This window comes from Tachypleus tridentatus, chromosome 13, assembly GCF_004210375.1.
Source record: "Tachypleus tridentatus isolate NWPU-2018 chromosome 13, ASM421037v1, whole genome shotgun sequence".
NCBI classification, from domain to species: Eukaryota; Metazoa; Arthropoda; class Merostomata; order Xiphosura; family Limulidae; genus Tachypleus; species Tachypleus tridentatus.
Genome location: NC_134837.1, coordinates 202,172,501 through 202,197,255, shown reverse-complemented (window position 1 = coordinate 202,197,255; position 24,755 = coordinate 202,172,501). Strand labels below are relative to the sequence as shown.

General features: G+C 32.5%; 1 protein-coding gene across 3 annotated transcripts in view; it reads left to right on the top strand.

Moving 5' to 3' along the window:
* LOC143238840 (6-phosphofructo-2-kinase/fructose-2,6-bisphosphatase-like) overlaps nucleotides 1-24,516 on the top strand; it is a 31,629-nt gene extending 7,113 nt beyond the window's left edge. For 2 of the 3 annotated variants that reach the window (XM_076479411.1, XM_076479412.1), the window contains 13 exons: nucleotides 2,853-2,978; nucleotides 4,926-5,019; nucleotides 5,748-5,811; nucleotides 7,153-7,287; nucleotides 9,135-9,318; nucleotides 9,925-9,998; nucleotides 14,996-15,067; nucleotides 15,349-15,495; nucleotides 17,313-17,417; nucleotides 18,682-18,723; nucleotides 19,555-19,642; nucleotides 23,395-23,522; nucleotides 24,295-24,516. In XM_076479411.1, the coding sequence (XP_076335526.1) occupies nucleotides 2,853-2,978; nucleotides 4,926-5,019; nucleotides 5,748-5,811; nucleotides 7,153-7,287; nucleotides 9,135-9,318; nucleotides 9,925-9,998; nucleotides 14,996-15,067; nucleotides 15,349-15,495; nucleotides 17,313-17,417; nucleotides 18,682-18,723; nucleotides 19,555-19,642; nucleotides 23,395-23,522; nucleotides 24,295-24,342 (1,307 nt within the window). In that variant the 3' untranslated portion in view covers nucleotides 24,343-24,516. The remainder of the gene's footprint in view (nucleotides 1-2,852; nucleotides 2,979-4,925; nucleotides 5,020-5,747; nucleotides 5,812-7,152; nucleotides 7,288-9,134; nucleotides 9,319-9,924; nucleotides 9,999-14,995; nucleotides 15,068-15,348; nucleotides 15,496-17,312; nucleotides 17,418-18,681; nucleotides 18,724-19,554; nucleotides 19,643-23,394; nucleotides 23,523-24,294) is intronic. The other variant, XM_076479413.1, reaches the window with a different exon arrangement.
* The last annotated feature ends 239 nt before the right edge of the window (nucleotides 24,517-24,755 follow it).

Here is a 24,755-nt window from a genome sequence, read left to right as displayed (position 1 = left end):
AAGCTTATGGTAAGTATGGTGATGGATCGAGAACATGACAATTCCATTTTCTTTTGCATAAGTACGTCAATTAAAGTTTGACTTTCGTAATTGTCTAAAATAGGAAAGAACTTTCGTCCCTGCTTGGCCTTACATGCTTCACAAAGTGTTTCATCCATCTGAAAGTAGCATGGTGATCACCCAACCTGAATCACTGGCAAGGTCTTTGATTCCAGGTGATGCACAGGGTTCATCTGTTCTCCCGGAGAAATAAGTTTCAGCTGAACAGTAGGCCAGGATTATGACTAACTTTCTTTTCTCAAAACTTAATATAACATCCATTTCTTCTTGTTGCTAAAATCGTTGGTGGATGTGAGGCAGAGATTACAATTCCAGTCTCATCACAGTTGTATATTTCCACAACTTCAAAGTTGTGTCTAGTCTTCATCTCTACTCAGGACACAGAAAAACCTTTCAATTGCTGGCTTGTGAAAACCAGTTGTCCTTGTTAATTCAGAAGCACGAATGGCGATGGAAGGATTATGTTTCAGAAAGCATTTTGCCAAGTCGGGACCTACTGATTCTTTAGATGGATACTTAATCTGTTTTGGTTTAGCCAGCTGGTAGGCCATCAATCTTACATCATCTGTTGTAAAACAGAATTCCATCTTCACCATGTAGATCTCAAGTTGCTTTGGTTCTTCTGAGAAGAGAGATAGAAAATTACCAAGAGCCATTTTCTGGCTGACCTTTATAATGCCTCCACGGGTTAGAGTAAAATGGGGTATATCGAATGTTCAAGCAGCTTCTCAGATATCAATTTTACTTTCATTTGGTCTTCCTCTTATTGGTAAACCATTTGTAAGACAAAATAGATCAGATATGATTGGCTATACACAAGCAGTTATTTATGACAAAAAACTGACAAAATGAACCGCAAACCGTGCGCAAGGAACCAGTTGTTCTTTTTGCCTGGTTTCCTTTGCTCAATAAAGATTAATTTATGTTACCTCCTTTCTTGGATTTTGCAGGATTATCAATGACAAATGCTTCTGAGGCAAATGTAAGAGTTCTCGATTCTTTAACCAGAGAATGCATGTGTTTCAGAAACAAGCTTGTTAAGCAGTTTAACCAAGATTCAAATTAGTGGTCAAAATTACACGAAACTTAAACACTTACCTCTGATTCAGGTTTCAAAAGACACACATGAGGAAGCTTAAGGTCTCGCATAATAACATCACCCATAGATAATATATCACTGAACAGTGATTCACACGCAAAACAGATATTAATCAACCTGATTCCTTTTGTTCAACATTCCCCTACACCTTTAGAACTACAACTATCAGTATTGGAACTTGATATAGTGGTATAACATATGTCTTTAGGGCTAAAACTATTAATATCGGACCTTGGTATAGTGGTATAACATACGTCTTTAGGACTAAAACTATCAATATCGGATCTTGAAGTTTCCCAAAACTACAAATACGAGTCACGATTTTTTATTTTTAATATTTTGTCCAAATAAAATTTACAAACTCTCAAATTACTCATAACTTGATGGTTAGAGCAACTTATAGGTCGCGGGATTGAAACCCATCGCAAAACGTATTCGTCCTTTCAGTCATAAGGCCTTATAAAGAACATCCCAAGAATAAGCGGTAGAGGGCGTTTATAGTTTTTCTCGCTAATCAAGTACATTACTTTCAAATTAAGAACAACTGATGCAAATAATCCGCTAGTAGTTTTGCGTGAAACTGAACAAATCAAATAACTTTATAGAGATATGTTAAATTTTTAGCGTGTCGTCGTTGCTACATTTAAACGTTAGTTTTAAGGTGCAATTTTTTTTGTTTATTTAAAGACAGAATCCACGTACATAAAAAGATTTACGTGAAAAACGTAAATACCAACACGAAACCATGTTCGTGCAATGGAAAAACACTCAAACAGAACATCATGTTGGTTAACTTAGGCGACAGACTTCATAATTCGTTTCTTGTATCATGGTTGACCGCTGCACTGCGCTGACCTCGCACATTTCAACCAATAGTTATATGACGATGAAGATACAAATTTATCGTCATAACTCATCATCCACTCTTCAACTGAAGGATGAGATTCTTGAAAGTGACGTTTGTGAACAAGATTGATCATTCCTATAAACTCCAGAATGAGTCTCCAGCTTTAGCCTACACTGTTCTAAGTACACATGAGACCAGAGAGTTAAAAACTGATTTCATAGCCTGGCAGGGGTTAAAACAACCTGTATTCATAGTACTATCTTCCTAGTTTGTAAAGGGAAAAGCTATTGAAATGAATAACTACGACAGATTTTATTGTTATTGTTTTCGATCAAAGCAAGCTGTATTACTTAGATTAAGACTAAAATATTTATATTCATGATGAGTGTAACTAATTCAACGAACTAATAAATATTATACTGCTTTATTCCATCACTTGGGAACCCTCTCAATTAACGAATTTTCGCCCGTAAACCCAATAATATCTCAGGAGGTTAAACCAGAGTAGAAAAATATTAGACAAATTATAACGAAAACTCTTAACAAACGTTCATTAAAGAAGGAATATAGAATGCCTTGTATGTTCTCATCAAAACTATATTGGGGTAATTGTTGTGTCTACCGCAGGAAATAGAACTCAGATTTTAGTGCTGCAAGTCGAAAGACTCACTGCTGCCCCAATGGGGGACATACCTTAGTGACGGAATACAAACACTATGGTTAACTTGATTTAGTAAATAATTTAACGTTTTATTTTTTTACAATATATATGAATTAGTTGTAGAGGTTATTTTAATTTGTATTCTATTTTCATGAAGCACTAATATTAAATATTTATCGATGAAGGAGATAGAACCAACTTTGTGAACCTACCACACGTGATTGCTATGGTAGGACTACCTGCTCGGGGCAAAACTTACATCGGAAGAAAACTGACACGTTATCTCAATTGGATCGGCATTAAAACTAGAGGTCAGTGTATTAAGATATACACCTTCTTATATATGTACTCAACTCCATTTTAAAAACTAAAATTATATTCCGCATTAGTGTTTATGAATCACCTTTTCTTACTTTCACTGATTCAAACAATGTGTTATCATGTACATAGTTATTAAACCTTCAAATATACGTCTTTTCATGTTTGTAACGTACTTCACTAACAAATATACTGTTCCAAAATAGAAACAGTGATATGAAGGTTATTATACATAATATTACATACAATATTATATACAATTAAATCGACTTTTTAAAGTTGAACGATAAATATTCTAAATTGCCTAATTTTTGTACAATGTCTGTTGTATTGTTTTATTAATTGTTTGTGTCTATATTAATATAATAGTACTGTTTGTTGTACGTCCATGTAACTACTTATCTGTATAAATATAACAGTACTGTCTGTTGTACGTCCATGTAACTACTTATCTATATAAATATAATATTACTGTCTGTTATATGTCCATGTAACTACTTATATATATAAATATAATAGTACTGTTTGTTATATGTCTATGTAACTACTCGTCTATATAAACATAATAGTACTGTCTGTGTTATGTCCATGTAAATACTTATCTATATAAATATAATAGTACTGTCTGTGTTATGTCCATGTAACTACTTATCTATATAAATATAATCGTACTGTCTGTGTTATGTCCATGTAAATACTTATCTATATAAATATAATAGTACTGTCTGTTTTATGTCTATGTAACTAGTTTACAGGGTAAAGCTTCACCAAAAGTGGTATGAAGTCTCATTAGATCTATGAGGAAATACAAATGTTCAATTTAGCGTTTTTCATCTTTACTTCACCAAATTTGAGATGAACGTTTGTTGGGTCCATGCGGAAATACATGTAAATTTGCGATTTCACGTTTTGTGTTTTTCTGTTTTATTGGTGTTTTTACGGTTTTTTTTTTTTAGAGTTACATATAACGGAAGCAACTTTTTATGACCTAAAATAACCTTTCATTAATCATGAATTTACAAAACTTCTGCTCAGGGGACATGTGCTCCAGCTAGTATTATAATATTTCAGTATTTTTATGTGAAAATGTATAAACACAAAATTCCACACATTAGCTTTCCACCAATTTTCACAAAATTTCTTGCATTGTTTTGAATTTTCGCACAAAGCTACTCGAGGGCTATCTGTGCTAGCCGTTCCTAATTTTGCAGTGTAAGACTAGAGGGAAGGTAGCTAGTCATCACCACCCACCGCCAACTCTTGGGCTACTCTTTTACCAACGAAAAGTGGGATTGACCGTCACATAATAACGCCCCCGCGGCTGGGAGGGCGAGCATGTTTAGCGCGACTCGGATGCGAACCCGCGACGCTCAGATTACGAGCGCATGCCTTAACGCACTCGGCCATGCCGGGCCAAATTTCTTGCAATAATTGCAATAATTTATGTTAGAGCCTTTAAAACTTCATTGATTTTCTACTAGAGGGCCATACTATAAAATTAACTTCGATTACAAACACTTTCTATGATGACTAGCATATTAACTGAATATATCTTTTAATGAAAAACTATGAATTCACTTCTGAACACTCGCACATATACCCACTAAACACTATGCGCCCCTTTTTGAGACTTCCATACGACTCACGGTGTTTCTTAGAGTTTCTAAGAACGAATATTGTACACATAACATTTCAGTTCGTTTTGTCAAAATTGCAGGAGATTAAAACTTCAAATTCAGTTCATACATACATAGATAGATACAAATAACGATTTTTTTTTTAAAATCTGTGCCCGATTTTTTTCTCTCAGTATTTTCTTTACAAATATTATCGAATGGGAATTGCTTAATTGAAAATACACCCCGTTTTGGTATTTCATTTTTTTTATTAAGTATATATATTTTTTTTTCTGTTAATTTCTGTTTTCTCCAAACTATTAGTTTTCAACGTTGGTGAGTATAGAAGGCAAGCTACCAACGCTACAAACCACCTGTTCTTTCGATCTGATAACGAAGAAGGAGTAGCTGTTAGAAAGTAAGTTGGTATTCATAGCAATAATAACTGGTTTTCAAATCGACCTGAATACAACTTTTGTTGAGTTTGTGTCATAGTGACAACCAGAGGACATTCTCTTATGTTTCTAGGCCATATTTTTTCGTTCTTTCACTATTTGATATAATTAGTTTTTAATTTAAAACTAATCACTTAAAAAATAATTACACTAGTCCACAAACACAATACAATGTTCTGTGGTTAGTGTTATTACATAACAAACTGTGTAATTAAAATTAATCTACCTAAGGAAATAGTTATACTCACCCACTGTGTTTGTTCTGTTTCATACACTGTTATAATTATGTTTCTCTTTCTTACGTACTTGTAATACCATTTTTATTTTCTGCATTGTTCAGGTTATTTCAAGTTTACAGGGGACTGAAATGTAAAAGAACATATCTGTCAAATAGTAATTATTTAGGCACGAATCATTTGCACAAATATTAATTAAATGAATATTAAAATTACCAAATGCTACAAAATAAGTATATTAAAACATTACTGTTCATATTGTAATGTGTTTTGTTTTTGATAAGTGTTTAATTAATTATTCAAAGATATATAATACTTCTAACAAATGTAATGACCATAAGCAGGCATTTGTGGATGGAACTGTCGGGCCCAATACTGCTGATTGCAAACTGTTAAAATATGTTAAGACTTTAGTTTCTGTTGTACTAACAATGGGATATTTCTCTCTCTTTCAGTAAGTGTGCAATGGATGCCCTTGAAGACATGTGCCAGTGGCTTGAAGATGAAGGAGAAGTGGCTGTAAGTTTTTATTAATAATTAAGAGAGACGTTATTAGTTTGTAGTGAGAAAACAGTACAGAGTTTGTAAGTTTGTTAATGTTGTTATTTATTACTCTTGTATGAAAATGTATACTATAAAGAAAGGTTTCACAAAAAGAACTTAACACATTCTTGTACACTGAGCTACTACAGATTGGTATAGTGTGTTAAAAGATCCTTGTTAACTATAATTACTTATACTTATCTGATTAACCTGTTGACTGCCAAGTATTTCAGCCGCTACAATACAACTCTAATGCTTCTTCATTTTGTAACTTTTTTCGTTACGCCATTTTGGATCGAAAGTGAAACAATTTGTAAGTAAGTCAAATGCATATATGGTGCTGACATCTAGCGTTGAAGTTAGGTATTACTGAGAACGAATTAACTCGTCCGTGGCCATGTGTTACCGATCGACTTGGACGACTTATCTCGTCTATGGCACTGAATAGGTTAATGAACTCTTATATTCATATTACTATGGATGCTTTTATATGCTAGTAAATTATGTAGTTGACAGACATATTACTAATGTTTAACCTGTCATTTGTCATAAATTATATGCATAACACACATATTACTAATGTTTAACCTGTCATTCACAATAAGTTATGTACATAACAAACATATTACTGATGTTTAACCTGTCATTCACTATACATTATGTACATAATAGACATATTACTGATGTTTAACCTGTCATTCACCATACATTATGTACATAACAAACATATTACTGATGTTTAACCTGTCATTCACTATACATTATGTACATAACAGACATATTACTGATGTGTAACCTGTCATTCACAATAAGTTATGTACATAACAGACATATTACTGATGTGTAACCTATCATTCACAATAAGTTATGTATATAACAAACATATTACTGATGTTTAACCTGTCATTCACCATACATTATGTACATAACAGACATATTACTGATGTTTAACCTGTCATTCACTATACATTATGTACATAACAGACATATTACTGATGTTTAACCTGTCATTCACAATAAGTTATGTACATAACAGACATATTACTGATGTGTAACCTGTCATTCACAATAAGTTATGTACATAACAGACATATTACTGATGTGTAACCTGTCATTCACAATAAGTTATGTACATAACAGACATATTACTGATGTTTAACCTATCATTCACAACATATTATAAAGTTAACAGGAACATAATTGGTATTTAATCTATCATTCAGAATAAATTATGTACTTAACAGACATATTACTGGTGTTTAAGTTATAATTTAGGTTTCCAATTAATATACATATATTTTTCCTTACAACATACAGGTATATGATGCCACGAATACATCCATCGAAAGGAGGAAGTTAATTCATCATCTTGTGTGCAACAGGTTCGGTTTTAAGCTCTTTTTTGTGGAATCAATATGTGATGATCCAAAAATCATTGAATCAAACATTATGGTAATTTTTTTAAGTTAGTTTGTTTCAGTTGTACTGTTAAGTTTTAGGGTGCTATTACTTTTGGCAATTCTTCAAACCTGTATATTAGGTATCAATAAATTCATGCAGTGAATACAATTTCTGAGTAATTAAACATAATTTAGAAACCACGAAACAATCAACAAAGATCTGAAATTAAGAAAATATTATATTCATGGAGAACAACACATGGACTTAATACATACATGTTTTGTTTTTTCTGGCATAAATTTATTTGAGTAATATGAATAGTTGTTTTACCACACATGTAACAAAAACACATGTGAAACTTGTATACATCATATGTAGTATACCGTGTTTCTCCGATAATAAGACCTACCCATAAAATAAGATATAGTGTGATTTTTGGGGATAGTTTTAAAATAAGCCCTAGTTAAGAGTGGCAGGAAGAGGAAAGAAATAAAAAAATTAATTTATTAATTAGTTTAATAGTTAGTTAATTAGTTTGCTTAAGTATTAATCAGTTAGTTTAACAGTTTAATAATAGTTTATTTTAAATGGTTAGTTTAATAGTTTTACTTTGTAACTTCATTTTTTTAATATATCAAAATAAGACATCCCCCGAAAATAAGCCCTAGTGTCATATTTTGAAGTGAAAATTAATATAAGTCCTGTCTTATTTTCGGAAAAACACGGTAGTTGACAGAGACTATGATATGACATATGCAGTGCATTGACAGACTAATATACTTGTTTAAACTATTTAATAACAGCCCTGGATATGACACATGTAGTATGAGTGACAGAGACTACAATATACTTGTTTAAATTGTTTAATAACAGCCCTGGATATGACACATGTTGTATTTTTGACAGAGAATATGATATGACATATGTAGTATGGCTAACAGACTGTGATATGACATATGTAGCATGGTTTACAGAGACTATGACTATGTCAACTATATCGTACCTGAGGATGACCTAAGCTTGTTGTATCGTCGTACCTGAGGAAGACCTAAGCTTGTTGTGTCGTCGTACCTGAGGAGGACCTAAGCTTGTTGTATCGTCGTACCCGAGGATGACCAAATCATGTTGTATTGTCGTACCCGAGGATGACCAAATCTTGTTGTATCGTTGTACCCGAGGATGACTAAATCTTGTTGTATCGTCGTACCCAAGGATGACCTAATATTGTTGTATCGTCTTACCTGATGATGATCAAATCCTGTTGTATTGTCATACCTGAGGATGACCTAATATTGTTCTATTGTCTTACCTGATGATGATCTAATCTTGTTGTATCGTCATACCTGAGGATGACCTAATCTTGTTGAAATGTTATTTAAGTGAACATTAATATTGTTTCTTAAAGTTGTATAAAAGAATTACGAGAAAGATATTTTAAAAACAAATACAACACATATGATGTAATCAAGATTTCTAACAAAAATTAGTAATTGATTTTGTGACCACTCATAATTCTGTTAATTTTATTTCATGGAACTTACTGTTTATGGGTAAGCTAACCATACTGCACATGGATAAGCTAACTATACTGCACATGGGTAAATTAACCCTACTCAGACTGCTACTGGCAATATCTAACCTACTACATTCCTAAAACTAGGGATGTTTTACTAAAATACATGAATTTAGAAGGTTTGTTTATGTTCTGAGAAATAGTTTAAGATCAAATCTTTCCACACTGAATCTGTTATTCTGATCTTTTGTAACAACATTAAAACACTTATGCAGCATCTGGAAACTTAATGAAAAGCAAATTTTATTTTTCTCTTACTGACTTCAGAAAGTATTACTTACAAATCCTAGAAAATATTTAAAAAGCCTACAATTACACTTTTCAGGAAGTTAAAATACGTTCTCCGGATTACAAAGGCATGAACAAAGACAAGGCAGTGGATGACTTTATGAAGAGAATTAGCTACTACCAAGAATGTTACGAGCCACTATGTGAAAAGGAAGAGCGTCATTTATCATTCATGAAAGTATTTAACACTGGAGCTAAGGTTCTTGTACACAAGCATGAAGGTAAGCTTGTTTTTACAGTAGAATTGAAATTTTGTACAAAAAACAAACTGTAGCACCAAGTAAATATTCAAACATAATTCTTTTTAAAAAACTGATTCAAAAAATTAATTAACTTAAAAATTACATCTTATTTGATAAATTCCAGATTAGTTTGTTAGTGCATGCACATGTTTATTGATAACCTTCCAAATACAGTAAGGTACCATATTATCCTACTGATGTGGTTCGTCCCCAACATATTGTCTATTTGAACACTTTAGATACTAAAAAATTAAAAGCTTTAAAGAAGAGTTCAGAACTGCATCATAAACCTAGTTTTTTGTTTTTCAAGATCTTATGTTAGAATACTGTAGACTCGGCAGCAGTTTTAGTCAAGTTTTTGTTGGAATATTGCAGACTAAGTAGTTTTGGTAATATTTTCACTGGAATACTGTACATTAAGTAGTTTTAGAAATTAGTTTGCTGGAATATTGTGGACTAAACAGTTTTAGTAAGGTCATTTATGATAATGACTGTACTGCTGATGGCTCCTACATGTAAAGAAAGTTTTAAAAAGATGAATTTATTTCAGTGTACACTGATACATTTGTATTACTTCTTTTACAGGACACATTCAGAGTAGGATAGTATATTATTTGATGAACATCCACATAACACCACGTTCAATCTACATAACCCGAGTGAGTAAAACAATTTAATATCTACTATCCTAACATATTACACTTCTCTTTTGTTCAATAAACTATGATAGGGATAGAAATTCCACAGGTTTTTAATGCCTTAAATTTGGGATTTTGTTCCAAGTCTTTAATTAATTACACCATCCTCTACAGTAAAGCTTTCAAATGAAAGATCTTAAAATATTCAAATTTTCTACATTGAGATGAGCTTTTAAAGATTGAAGTGAGAAAAGAATGCATTTTATTAATCAGTGATGTCGAGAAACCCACTTGTTGAGAAATTTATATGCAAAAACGGCTCGTTTGGGTTGAGAAAATATTTTACATAGAAGAGCGAACAACGTTTCGACCTTCTTCGGTCATCGTCAGGTTCACAAAGAAAGAGGTAACTGACCGGAAGCTGACCACATGTTTGAAAGGGGTTGTGCAACTGTGTGTCGAAATGTAGAGGGCGGTATTAGATGTTTGAATATATAATTTTATTTATTTTATTATATTAATATAGGTATAAAGGCGTTCCTTTATATTGGTTTATTTTGGGTTTAAGTTGTTGTATAAGTAAGGCTTCTTTAATTTTGCGTTTGTTTATGTTTGTTTCTTTATTTAGTATTTGAGTGTTTTCTATGGTTATGTTGTGTTTATTTGACTTGCAGTGTTCGAAAACGTGTGAAGGTGACTTTTTATGTTCTTTGAATCTGGTTTCCATTTTTCTACTTGTTTCTCCAATATAGAAGTCGTGGCAGTTATCACATTGTATTTTATAAATAATGTTGGTGTGGTGTTTGTCAGTGTAGTTTTACATAGTATAGACCTCAGTTTTGTGCCTGGTTTTGAATAAATTTGGTATTAACTGGAATGTCATATTTTGTTACTAATTTTGCCAAATGTTGGTTATTTGTTTGCTGATGTCAGGAATATATGGTATACAGCAGTATATGGTTTCGTGGTTTTTTTGATTCGTGAGCTGTATTTACTTTAGTTGGTTGATTTTGCTTTTTGTCTAGGTGTGTGCGTATAATGTTTTCTACGGTTTGTGGAGGAAACTTATTGATGTTGATGAAGTTTTGTTTTATTTTGTCTAATCCATCGTTAATTTTATCTGGTGAGCATAGTTTTATGGCTGTGTTTATTTGGTTTCTTAGTATGTTGAGTTTTTTGTTTTGTTTCATGTGCTGAGTCCCAAGGAATGTATAGTCCAGTATGGGTGATTTTTCGGTGATTTCTGTTTTGAATTGTGTGTCAGTTCTTGTAATTTTGAGGTTAAGAAATGATATTTGATTGCTTTCTTCCTGTTCACATGTGAAGTTAATGTTGGGATGTATAGAGTTAATGTGATTGAAAACATTAAGTATGTGTTCTGTAGATTTGAATCCCGCAACCGTGTCATCTACATATCTGTACCAGTATAGTGGTGGATGTAATGCTGTGTTAATTGCTTGTGTTTCAACTTGTGTCATAAAAATATTGGCTAGAACTGGTGATACTGGATTGCCCATGCTTAGGGCCATTTGTTTGTATATAGTTTTGGTTGTTGAACATGAAGTTTGTCTTTATCGTGGTGAATTCTATGAGGGTTGCTAACTGGTTACTGGGAATTTCTATAGTTGGGTTAGGGTCTCGGATATAGAGTTCTAAGGCTATCTTGCAGGCTTCAGTGGTTGGAACTTCTGTAAAGAGGGATATAACATCGAAACTGGCCATTAAGGCTTTATGATTAAGTTGATTTAGATTAGACTTGAAATTAAAAGAGTCTTTGATGAATGAGCTGGCTGATGTTACATATTTGGAGAATGCCCATGCTATGTATTTACCAAGATTGTAATTAAACGATTCATATGTGGACATTATTGGTCGTAATAGACAATCTGGTTTATGAGGTTTGGGGATGCCGTATATTTGCGGTGTGCGTGAGTCGGTTTTACGTAGGTAGGAATAAAGTGTTTGTGAAATTGTGTTGGCTTTTTTCATTTGTAGTAGTAATTTGTTCAGTTGCGTCTCGTGTGTCTTTGTTGGATTTGTGTGTATTGGTTTAAATTTGTTCGTGTCTGATAGGATGTATTCATTCGTGTTCATTATGACTATAGCGTTACCTTTATCTGCTTTTAGAAATTTTATGTTTTTTGTCTTGTTTTAGGTTTTTAATGGAATTAATGTCTCTTTTTGTAAGATTGTTTTTTAGCTTTCTGTTTTGTGAGAAAATTCTTTGAAAAAATCGTTTAAGATGTTGTTTTTAGGTGTTTCTGGAAAATATAAATTTGTAATTTTACCTGGGAAGTTTGGCTGTTGGATGTCAATATAATTATCTAAGTTGTCTTCTTTCTGTTGGTTGTGTTTGGTTGTTTCCTTGTTTTTTTTCTCTGTAGAAAGTATCACAAGTCTCCTGGCTAGGTCTTCTAAACATGTTTTGATTACTATGGTTGGAATGTACCTAGGTGCTATTGCGAAGTTGAGTCCTTTGTTAAGTAGATGTTTCTCGTCTGTGTTTAATTGACGGTCGGATCTGTTAATTATGAGGTCAGTCAACGGTTTGTCGTTTTGGTGTCTTTTCTATTGTTTGCATCTTAGTTTTTCTAGTTTTTTGTTGTGGCAGATCTTTTTTGTCTCTGTCGTTCTTAGTATTGATTTGGTTTATTTAAACAAATTTAAACCAATACACACAAATCCAACAAAGACATACGAGACGCAACTGAACAAATTACTACTACAAATGAAAAAAGCCAACACAATTTCACAAACACTTTATTCCTACCTACGTAAAACCGACTCACGCACACCGCAAATATACGGCATCCCCAAACCTCATAAACCAGATTGCCCATTACGACCAATAATGTCCACATATGAATCGTTTAATTACAATCTTGGTAAATACATAGCATGGGCATTCTCCAAATATGTAACATCAGCCAGCTCATTCATCAAAGACTCTTTTAATTTCAAGTCTAATCTAAATCAACTTAATCATAAAGCCTTAATGGCCAGTTTCGATGTTATATCCCTCTTTACAGAAGTTCCAACCACTGAAGCCTGCAAGATAGCCTTAGAAAACTCCATATCCGAGACCCTAACCCAACTATAGAAATTCCCAATAACCAGTTAGCAACCCTCATAGAATTCACCACGATAAAGACAAACTTCATGTTCAACAACCAAAACTATATACAAACAAATGGCCTAAGCATGGGCAATCCAGTATCACCAGTTCTAGCCAATATTTTTATGACACAAGTTGAAACACAAGCAATTAACACAGCATTACATCCACCACTATACTGGTACAGATATGTAGATGACACGGTTGCGGGATTCAAATCTACAGAACACATACTTAATTTTTTCAATCACATTAACTCTATACATCCCAACATTAACTTCACATGTGAACAGGAAGAAAGCAATCAAATATCATTTCTTAACCTCAAAATTACAAGAACTGACACACAATTCAAAACAGAAATCCACCGAAAAATCACCCATACTGGACTATACATTCCTTGGGACTCAGCACATGAAACAAAACAAAAACTCAACATACTAAGAAACCAAATAAACACAGCCATAAAACTATGCTCACCAGATAAAATTAACGATGGATTAGACAAAATAAAACAAAACTTCATCAACATCAATAAGTTTCCTCCACAAACCGTAGAAAACATTATACGCACACACCTAGACAGAAAGCAAAATCAACCAACTAAAGTAAACACAGCTCACGAATCAAAAAAACCACGAAACCATATACTGCTGTATACCATATATTCCTGACATCAGCAAACAAATAACCAACATTTGGCAAAAAGTAGTAACAAAATATGACATTCCAGTTAATACCAAATTTATTCAAAAACCAGGCACAAAACTGAGGTCTATACTATGTAAAAACTACAATGACAAACACCACACCAACATTATTTATAAAATACAATGTGATAACTGCCACGACTTCTATATTGGAGAAACAAGTAGAAAAATGGAAACCAGATTCAAAGAACATAAAAAGTCACCTTCACACGTTTTCGAACACTGCAAGTCAAATAAACACAACATAACCATAGAAAACACTCAAATACTAAATAAAGAAACAAACATAAACAAACGTAAAATTAAAGAAGCCTTACTTATTCAACAACTTAAACCCAAAATAAACCAATATAAAGGAACGCCTTTATACCTATATTAATATAATAAAATAAATAAAATTATATATTCAAACATCTAATACCGCCCTCTACATTTCGACACACAGTTGCACAACCCCTTTCAAACATGTGGTCAGCTTCCGGTCAGTTACCTCTTTCTTTGTAAACCTGACGATGACCGAGAAGGTCGAAACGTTGTTCGCTCTTCTATGTAAAATATTTTCTCAACCCAAACGAGCCGTTTTTGCATATAAAAATGCATTTTATTGTTCTTATTTACCCATGTATGTCATAAATCACTGGTAGAGAGATGTAGAAACTTTGGTATACACCTGAATACTAACATATTCCATATTGTTTATGAAATTACAACTGAAACATTATCTGCATCAAATAATAGGACTGGGTGCTGACCGTCATTGATCAGAGTACATTAAAATGCTTAATTGTTGTTTGATAAATACATTTAACCAAATTGTTGAAATTAAATGATCAGTAAATTTAAATTAGAAGCTAATATTTGTGCTCAAACTTTAATGAAACAGTTTTTTATACAAACCTCACACAGTACAGGAAGTAATCACGGAAACCATAAGTATAGAAGAAAAATCTGTTTTTTAAAGTCATTCTTTAATATGTGAATATAAACTGTATCATAGTTTGGTTTTCACGCTAGAATATTTCAATTTTAGTCTTGACAGTTTTAAAAATGTCCACATTTCTGATGTTACTGTACAGAGTTATTGATAAAATGTTCGTAAACCACTAGGTGAACAAAACACAAAGCATAGAAAATAATTTAAGTTGTCCAGTGGATGTTGCATGTAATAACAGTAACTTGTATTTTCTTACCAGCATGGAGAAAGTGAATTCAACATACAGGGAAGAATAGGTGGTGACTCGGGCCTTTCAGAGAGGGGCTGGATGGTGAGGATCTTATCAGTTCACCCATAACATTAGAATATAAAGTCAGGAAACTGTAATATTCAGATCAAAGATTAAAAGTAGGAATACTTGTGTGTTGTAGTAGTGTTTTATTAAAAGATACTTCTCAGTGTCTTCTTATCTAATAATTAAACTATAAATCATTTCATTCACTATAATTTTTTAAAAGTTCATATTTGATAATATTTTGTACATAATTAGTCAGAAAATGAATAATAAGCAATTACTCGTGGTGAAAGTTTTAGACTTTTGTTCATTTTCAGTATTCAAGAGCTCTGGCGAAGTTTATTTCAGAACAGAACATTCTTCGTTTGCGTGTCTGGACGAGTAACTTGAAACGTACAATACAGACTGCCTCAAGGATTGATGCCCCTCAAGAAAGATGGAAGGCTCTCGATGAAATAAATGCTGTAAGCTCTGTTTGAAACAATTAGATACATAATATGTATTGTTTACTGTGGCATGAAAAGTATTTAAAGGAATGTTAAACTCAATTTGCTAAACAGACAAAATTATATATTACAAGTATAGATATTAATAAGATAGCATTGGATCATAGGTAATATTCTTATAATAGGCAGAAACATACAAAGTAAGCATTTAATCCTGAATAATTATAATTATATAATGTATCTCAAATAACTGAAATTTTATTCAAATCTAGACTTAAAGATTTCAGTTATTATTATTCACAGTTCAGTATTCTAACAAACTGAAAACTTGCAACAAAATGATAAGAGTTACTTCAATTAGCCTTCTAAACCATAGGAGTCAAAGAGGGTATGGGATAAACTCTGTCTAGATCGTATAACAAGGTGGGTATGGGATAAACTCTGTCTGGATCGTTTTACAAGGTGGGTATGGGATAAACTCTGTCTAGATTGTATAACAAGCTGGGTATGGGATAAACTCTGAATAGATCATATAACAAGGTGGTATGGGATAAACTCTGTATAGATTATATAACAAGGTGGATATGGGATAAACTCTGTCTATAGCATATAACAAGGTGGTATGGGATAAACTCTGTATAGATTATATAACAAGGTGGATATGGGATAAACTCTGTCTAGATCATATAACAAGGTGAGGAAATATTACACTAATCTCATTTGTTGAACACACATGAAAGAGGCCTGAACTTCTATAACTTTACAATATTATAATTTCCCATAATATCTTAAATTCCAGACTTTAGCAACAGCTCAGTTTTAACTCCTATAATCCTGTATCTTTAGATTTAAAAATTTCTCCAGAAAGTGTTATCTCTGTATTCTTGTGGTATTATTTTTGTGGACAGTGGTGGAAGGTGACCTTTAAATGTAACTAACCGCAAGTTTCCATAAGAACACTTTGTGGCTGTTTTGTATTCTTGGCTTAAATTAATCATATCTACGTACAGACCCAAGTAGATTTGTTTTATATCAGTCTGACCTGGTTGCCATACAATTTATGTTTGAATGATAAATCCCAGCTCAACTATAAACTGGGACAAAGGAACTAGTCACATAAACAATATTATTTCAAGTTCAACCTTGTTGGTGTGCATACAACTTTTTATCCCTTCCTGGTATTGCACTGTTTAGCTTCTATTAAAATTCATCTTCATCACGTGTCAGTTCCTACTCTATAATGATTTATTATTTGTTCTTAAGACATGTGTGTCATTACCAGTTACACCTTATCACTTCTGTGTTTATTATGGTTGTAACTTAAAAATACCATCTAGTTATATTTGTTATAATATCAACCATTTAGAATGGTATAATAACCTTATTTGTAACACTTGTTTAAAAATGAGAAATTTATAATATATATTAGGCATATAATAAATGTATGTGTATTTGAAATGATCTTTAAAATTGTTTCATAATCTAAAAGTTTAGAAAGTATTGTAAAAACATTATACTGTAACATATTATATACTGTTTAGCATTTCACATAAAACAAAGTTGCCTCAGTAAAGGGTACTACTCCTAACATCAATTAACAGTTGTGGCTGAAATTCACCCATGCAGTGTACAATATTTGGCTATTCAGTTATGTTGGTTTCCATTTTATATTTTAGTAACTGTAATAAATGGCAGAACTGATAGCTGATGCATTACTTTTTATTTAGTTGTTTAATGACTATTAATTACTTAGAGAAAAAAAAATTAATATAAAGTGAACAATATACTTAAAGTAAAACAACAGTAACTTATTGGTGATCAAATTTTAATACTAGGGAATCTGTGAAGAAATGACTTACAAAGAAATTCATGACAAGTTTACTCACGACTTTGAATTACGAGATAAGGATAAGTTTCATTACAGATATCCCAGAGGAGAGGTATGTTTAAATATTCTTACAAAGCAATTATGCCAGTGTACTTCAGTTGAGTCATCCTTTTAGTTTTTGAACAAAACTTGCACATGACTTCCTGATACAACTTGCTGATTGTTTTGACTTTTTACACATTTGTTGATGATATTACAAAGTTGCATACTTGTAAAGGTTCCTTTATATTTTCTCTCACTAACCATCTTTATGGAGTATGTTATAGAATCAGTACCTTAAAGTAAGTAAGTGTACTTATATTATGAAGGCTGTCATGTCATTATAAACACATACTTATTACAATGAACAGTGTTGTGTCAAAAAGTAAAATGTACATTTTGAAAACAAACTTTCATGATATTAAATTATCTTCACAACATTAATGTGAAGAATGAAATTCCTTAAACAATTTATTAGAAATTAGAAATATTGGAGAGAACAGCTACAAGTCAGTTGGTAAATATTACTTGATGATGAGAAACCCACTTGAAATAAAAATGTATCTCAGAATAGCTGGTATGGGTATTAACAGTTTTATTGATAAGCAGAGAATAATGTTGACCTTCCTAGGTCATCTTCAGGATAACAAAATGCAACTTTATAGCTTAACAACTCTTTAAATTATGTCATGTTGTGTTAGTAGTTTCTTATATTTCAGACATGAGAAAGATAAATAGCACAAACCATAGTAACGAGTTTCATAAAAATGTGATATATTTGTATACAAAAGACTTCAAACGTCCTATAGTTTTTGTTGTTTTCTCACATGTCCACCAAATGCTTCAGTAATTCTTAAGCAGTTTTGTCTTTAGAATGTAGAACAATTTAAAGATTAAATATTCTTCTGTACTTAATACAAAAACAGTAATCCTTTATGTTTTTATCAATTCAGCTAATGGTTCAGTATTATTCTTTTAGAAAGCAATGCCTGTAAAATAAATACCAATCTTTTACTCCAATCTGAAAAGAGCCAACTTGGATTGTTTTAATTAGTGACTGTATGTAGTAAAGAAGAGACAGAATTGTTTCCTATACAACATACATCCAGGCAATATATTTGTGCATGTATATTCACTTGCTGTGAACATAAGCAATAATTAAACTACCTTAAAAGTTTGAAGTCAAGTAAATCAATGTTTTGTGGCTATCTACTGTTGTGTAAAGGCTGTATTTTGTGTGTTTATAGATGTTTTAAAATCACCTTGAATCTCTTTTTGTATTATTGTTGTTGTATATGGCTTATGTCTACAGTAAATATACATTTCTTTTTCTGAAGTCCTATGAAGATCTGGTGGCGAGACTAGAACCTGTCATCATGGTAATTCATGCTTTTAAAAACCTTATGTGAACTTAAAACAAACAACCTGAGTGTGATAGAAACGTTTAAAGTTACACACATGTATTATTTTTATTCAACAGATAAAATGGGTTATTGTTAGGCTGCTTTTTAGAACAAGTATAAGTTATAGAAATAAGATATTTTACTAGTTATTTTAAAATAATAAATACTTAATTCTTGGTGTTATTGTTTGAAGTGTGAAGGTTATGTTAATCTGTAACGTTATTGTAATATTTACATTCTGTTATTGGATAGAAATCAAGTGGATTAAATGATTTAAATTATAAGACAAATAACATTAAAAACATAAAAGTTTAATTGTATGTATTTGTAATTAATTTTACAGATGGTATTGTTAGGCAAGTTACAGAGGGTGCATGGGCTTAAACACCTGCCATTATCCCTTTTATTTTTATTACTGTTTTTCAAGTGATTTATTAAGTTACTTGTCTGCTATTTGAAAGTTAAATGAGGGAACAGGGCATCCACAACACATGTGGTAACATTAGTCATGTTTATAACATTTCCTATTTCTCAAATCACTATTCTATTTTCTTATGTGATTTGGAATCTAAAAATCTGAAAATTAAAAATGTGGTTATCTGGCTCATGCATTGAGGTTTACTATGTTCAAACACTGACTTGAAAACTTTGGTAATGTTGACAAAATTAATTTATTAGTGTATATTTTGCAGAACAAATGGAGTTTCAATAACTTTGTGCTTAACTGTTATTACTGTAATATCATGAAACTGTATCTATGCATATATAGCATAAGAATACATTTTACTTAAATTTTTGTTTCATTAGCAACTGGAGAGGCAAGAGAATGTTTTGGTAATATCTCACCAAGCTGTACTCCGTTGTGTGTTGGCATATTTCATGGATGAAAAATCTGGTGAGTCACAAAAATGTTACAAAATAATCCCAACAATCCAGTCACTGTATTCCAGTTTCTGGTTGATTAATTGGCACACAAACCTTAAAATTAAGCAAGCTATAGAAATGTTAGGTGCCACTATGAATTGGAAAGTAGAGCTATCACATTGTTTTGAATTTTTTTCACAATATGTTAAACAGAAAAAAAAAGTTTTAGTTTTAGTTTATGTCACACACACGTTGTTTTAATATAAATGTTATTACATCTTATGCATGTTCATCCATTTTATAAATACACAAAAACCTACCCACTCATCTACACCTAAAGTTACAACTAGAGAATGCAAATCACAATGTAGATGGGATTGGAATCCAAGTCATTTGTAACCAGAAGAACAATCAGCAATACTCGATGTTGTAATCCGAGTCGTTCATAGCCAGAACAACAACTTGCACTACCTGATGTTGGAATTATAACATATGGAAAATAATTTACATATAAAACTATTAATTGTATTATAAAGATGGTTGGTGTGGATATTAAAACTTTAATTAAAATAAAGTACAGAATAGCATTTCAAATTTCTTAGGTCATCTTCAGGTTAACAAAGAATTTATTTTAAGTGGGTTTCTGGTCATCATGAAATATCTTGATTGTTTTAAGAAATGTATTTGTGATACCCATGAAAAAAATCCAATGTCTCTTTTTGATTATAAGATGTGTGATTAAAATTTATCCATGTTGAAAATTAGTATTCAACGTAATACAGTTGTTCCCAAACTATGAGCCACCAGATATTTCAGATTTTCGAAGAAAATGCAGTGATTTTGACATCTATCAAACACCACACAAACTAATAGTTCGAGCTAGTTCACAGTTTTAACATTAGATCATGCTACGTTCCTTTCAATGACATTCTCAAATATTTGAGATATGTTTACTTGTACTTTCAGCTACGCCAGTAACTTCTTGAACTTTCTTGTTTTAGATTTTGTACATAAATACATGTCGACTCTCCGGATCTGCTAGTAACCAATATAACTGAAGGGTGTTGTGATCAAGTGTCTGCGAGATCTAGCAAAGTTCAGTGAATTATTTTGTTGATTTTTAGTCCTTGTGCATAAAAATGAAAATTTTCAACATAAGAAGTGTGGGAGTGAAGGAAAGGGTGGCAAACCACAGACTAGTTGCAAAGTTGTGAAGAAACAGACATATTGGAAATAGGATGATAGTCATCTAGATTTTGGTTTTATTTCAATAGATGTCAATTATGAAGAGCATCTGCAGTGTTTTATGTCCAAAAAATTTGGCTCCAGAGCACGTGCTTCCAAGTAACTAAAATGCCACTTGGAGACAAATCATCGTAACATGGCTAGTAAATCCCATGATTATTTTAACAATTTTGAAAGAACAAAAAAGGTATATTTTTGAAACAAGGTGGCATAAAGAGTTGCAAAACGTTAAAAGCCTCACATCATCACAGAATAACTGATTTTACTGGCTGCAGTGGATATGGTGAACATTATGATTGGTGAATCTGTGGGAAGACTGCTTTCAAAGGTGCCTTTATCAAACAGTACTATCAGTCATAGAATTCAACACATGGCCAAAGACCTCAATGACCAGCTAACTGAAAAAATGAAAGAAGGAATTTGGGTTACAGTTAGATGAGACAACAGATAGTAACAAGGATGTTCATTTGATTTACTACACATGGTTCATGGATGGTGAAAAATTGTGGAAGATGATCTTGTGTAAAAGTATCACTGCAGGTGCAAAGGCTCAAGACATGTTTGAGATCCTTGACACTTATGTGTGAATGAAAACAACTTAGACTGAACAAAGTGTGTTGGCGTCTGTACCGATGATGGTCGCTTTATGCCCGGCTTTTATGGAGGATAACAGGCACTCATACAAAGCAAAGCTCTTGATGCATTGTGGACCCACTGCATAATTCACAGGGATTCCATTGTGTTAAAGCACTTGAGTCCTCCACTGAACCTAGTCCTGGAAAGTGTGAACTTTATAAAAACTAGGTCACAGAAGGAGAGGTTTTAAAAACTGAGAGAAGATATGGGATCTGAGCACACATCTTTGTTGTAGCTCACGATGGCTCTCCCTTGGGAATGTACTGTCCCATGTGTTTGAATTATGACAGGAACTTTACTCTTATCTCTAAGAACACAAATGTGATAAAAACTTCTTAGATACTGAGGTTTTGTTAAAATTAACATACCTGTGTGATCTCTTCAAAAAACTGAATGCATTGAATCTCTCTCTGCAGGGAAGGGACACATGCACATTCTTAAACTTGCAGAGAGAGATTCAATGAATTCAGTTTTTTGAAGAGATCACAGGTATGCAACAAAGAAGTATGGTCTTTGCCACATTCAATGAAATTGGTTTGACCCACAAACTAAAACCTGTTTTTTTGAGGAGCACCTAATATAACTCAGTGACTGGTTTGAAAATTACTTTCCAGAAGATATGAAGTTTGCATGGATCCAAGACCCATTTCAAAGAAAATGTTTTTGAGCTGTCTTGTGACAAGACTTCAACAAAATTTGGCAGGGTGGAACTGAGTTTTAGATATTAGTAAAAGATGAATATCCACTGTTAAGTGCTAAAGCTCAGCAAATCCTAACTCCATTTGCAACATTATATCTATGTAAAGTTGGGTTTTCGGTGGTTGCTATGATAAAAAACAAGTACTGTGCAAAAATCAATGTAGAACAGGAAATGAGGGTGGCAGTTTCCAATCTGATACCAAGGTTTGAGAAGCTTTGCAGTGCCCAACAGGCACACACATCTCAAAAGTAATTGTAGAAATAAAAATATTGTTTTTACATGTATTATTCTTTCTAAATGGCTACTAAGTTGTTAGGGCATAAGTACTTAAGTTACTTGAACCTAACCATTTAATAAACAGAACTGTTAGGTTTTTCTTTTTTGCCAAGGGACACCATGAAAAAATTACTGAGACACTGAAAGTGCCATGAACCAAGAGTTTGGGATGTGCTGATCTAATACAAAGAGTGCAAATATGTAATGAATCCATTTCAGTTAACCAAAATTGTATGATTATCAGAGCTCAGAATTCATTTTTTGTGATAGTCCAAGCTCAAACTTTTGTTTTCTTTAAAAGCAATAAACTGTAAAAAACACAATGTCATCAACCAATTCAATACTACATAAAGTTTAGAGTGACTGGTCACCAGAAAGCAAAGTAACTTCAAGGTAAGACCACCACTTTGACGTATGCAGGGGTGAAGATAAATGAGGAATCTGGCAAGCTCAGAAGAGAAGCCTCTTTACTAAATCTATTACAACATTCTCTATATTTATTAGATGAAAGCAGCAACCATGAAATATTTTGACATTTAGAGAGAGTACCATATATTGTAGCTAAGAAAAATAAATCTGGGGGATCAGTAGCATAGGTTAGTTAGTGAAAGAAGTCTGATTTATCTCCTACGAGGTCAGAAGGCCACTAGTAGCATCAGTGAAGGATGTCTCATCTACCTTCTACAAAGCAACTGATCTCCACATGAAGGGTCATTAACTGCTTGCTTAGACCTTGGATTTTTCACAAACTACTGTACTCAAACATTACATTTTTGGGCTTTTTCCCAACAAAGTGGCAACAGAGAAACGTGAAACTAATTATGAGAGATAAGACCGTTTGTCAGCTGTTTTAATATTGAATGCAATAAACATTATCTTAAGTGAAACTCTTACTAACCATACATATATTAATTTTATTGGTATAGAGGACCTTCCATACCTGAAAGTACCATTACACACAGTTTTTAAGTTAACATCTGTTGCATACGGGTGTAAAGTTGAACAGTTCACTCTACCAGTAGATGCTGTTGACACACACAGAGAGAAGCCAAAGGTAAGCACCAATAGTTCTAATGTTTTTATGGGGTACATAAAAACATGTATTGGCTATTTGGTCTTTTTATTTTATTTCTTACTAACTGTACTAGTTTGTGGAATATGTGCTGTATTTGTTTATTTTCGAGTTTTTGTTTCTTTAAATTTCTTTTCTTTCATTGTTTCTTTTAATATTGTTGTAATACATTAGTTGTAGGTATTCCAGTCTCTTGATATCTTTCTATCATTTATACCTGATAAAGGGCAGTTTCCTGAAACTTCTTAAATTCTCATCTAATGTAAGTTGTGTATTGAATTTAGAATGATTCCATTGAAACCTGCTCCAGGATGACCAGGACAAAAGATTACTGTTAATATCCTATGTTAACGTATTGTCTCACTCCACTTTGCTGATCTTATGCAAACATGCAGACCATGTACAGGGAAATACACTCCCCACAAGGGACAGCTGAAGTAATGTAAACACTTTATTGTTTAAGTATGCTGGGGACTTTTCAGGGAAGACTTATCAAAAGTGGTCTGGAAGTGAGCTTCCTATTGGGCTTTTGATAGATGTGGACAGTTTCCACATTCTAGATAAAGAAGGCTGGAAAAGAGAAAGGGAATATTCCAAGCTTTTTAAAACTACAATAATATATTTCTCTCTTTCAAATGTGTGCCAACCTCTCAAAACCATTTTTTTCTTAATTTTAAGCAATACAGCTAATTAAACTGTAGCTTTAAACATGTTTATCAAAATGTTTGGGCTAAAAATAATTATTATATTCCAGGTTCCTGGAACTATAGTGAATGGGGGACTGAATGACTTTGAATCTTAGTAACACCGAGATGAAGTGAAAACCGTCTACATTTAATATTCTGTACTACCACGTAATCAAAAAACTAATTCCAGAGAAGGCATGATTCTTCCTCTTGTCAATTTAATCATCTCTTCTTAATATATTTATATGTAAATGTATATGAAATAGTGAAATAAACAAAGAACCTGCCAATAAGACTGTTCTCTAAGTTCTCTTAGGAAATGAAATTAGCTCATCAGCTGTGTTTTGGAAATAATGTTCTAAAAATAATTGTAGCTTTGTTTGTTTTTAATTTCCACCAAAACTACAAGTGGGCTATCTGTACTAGCTATCCTATGCTTAGCAGTGTAAGACAAGAGGGAAGCCAGCTAGTCATCACCACCCACTTCCAACTCTTGGGCTACTCTTTTACCAATGGTTGAAAGGGCAAG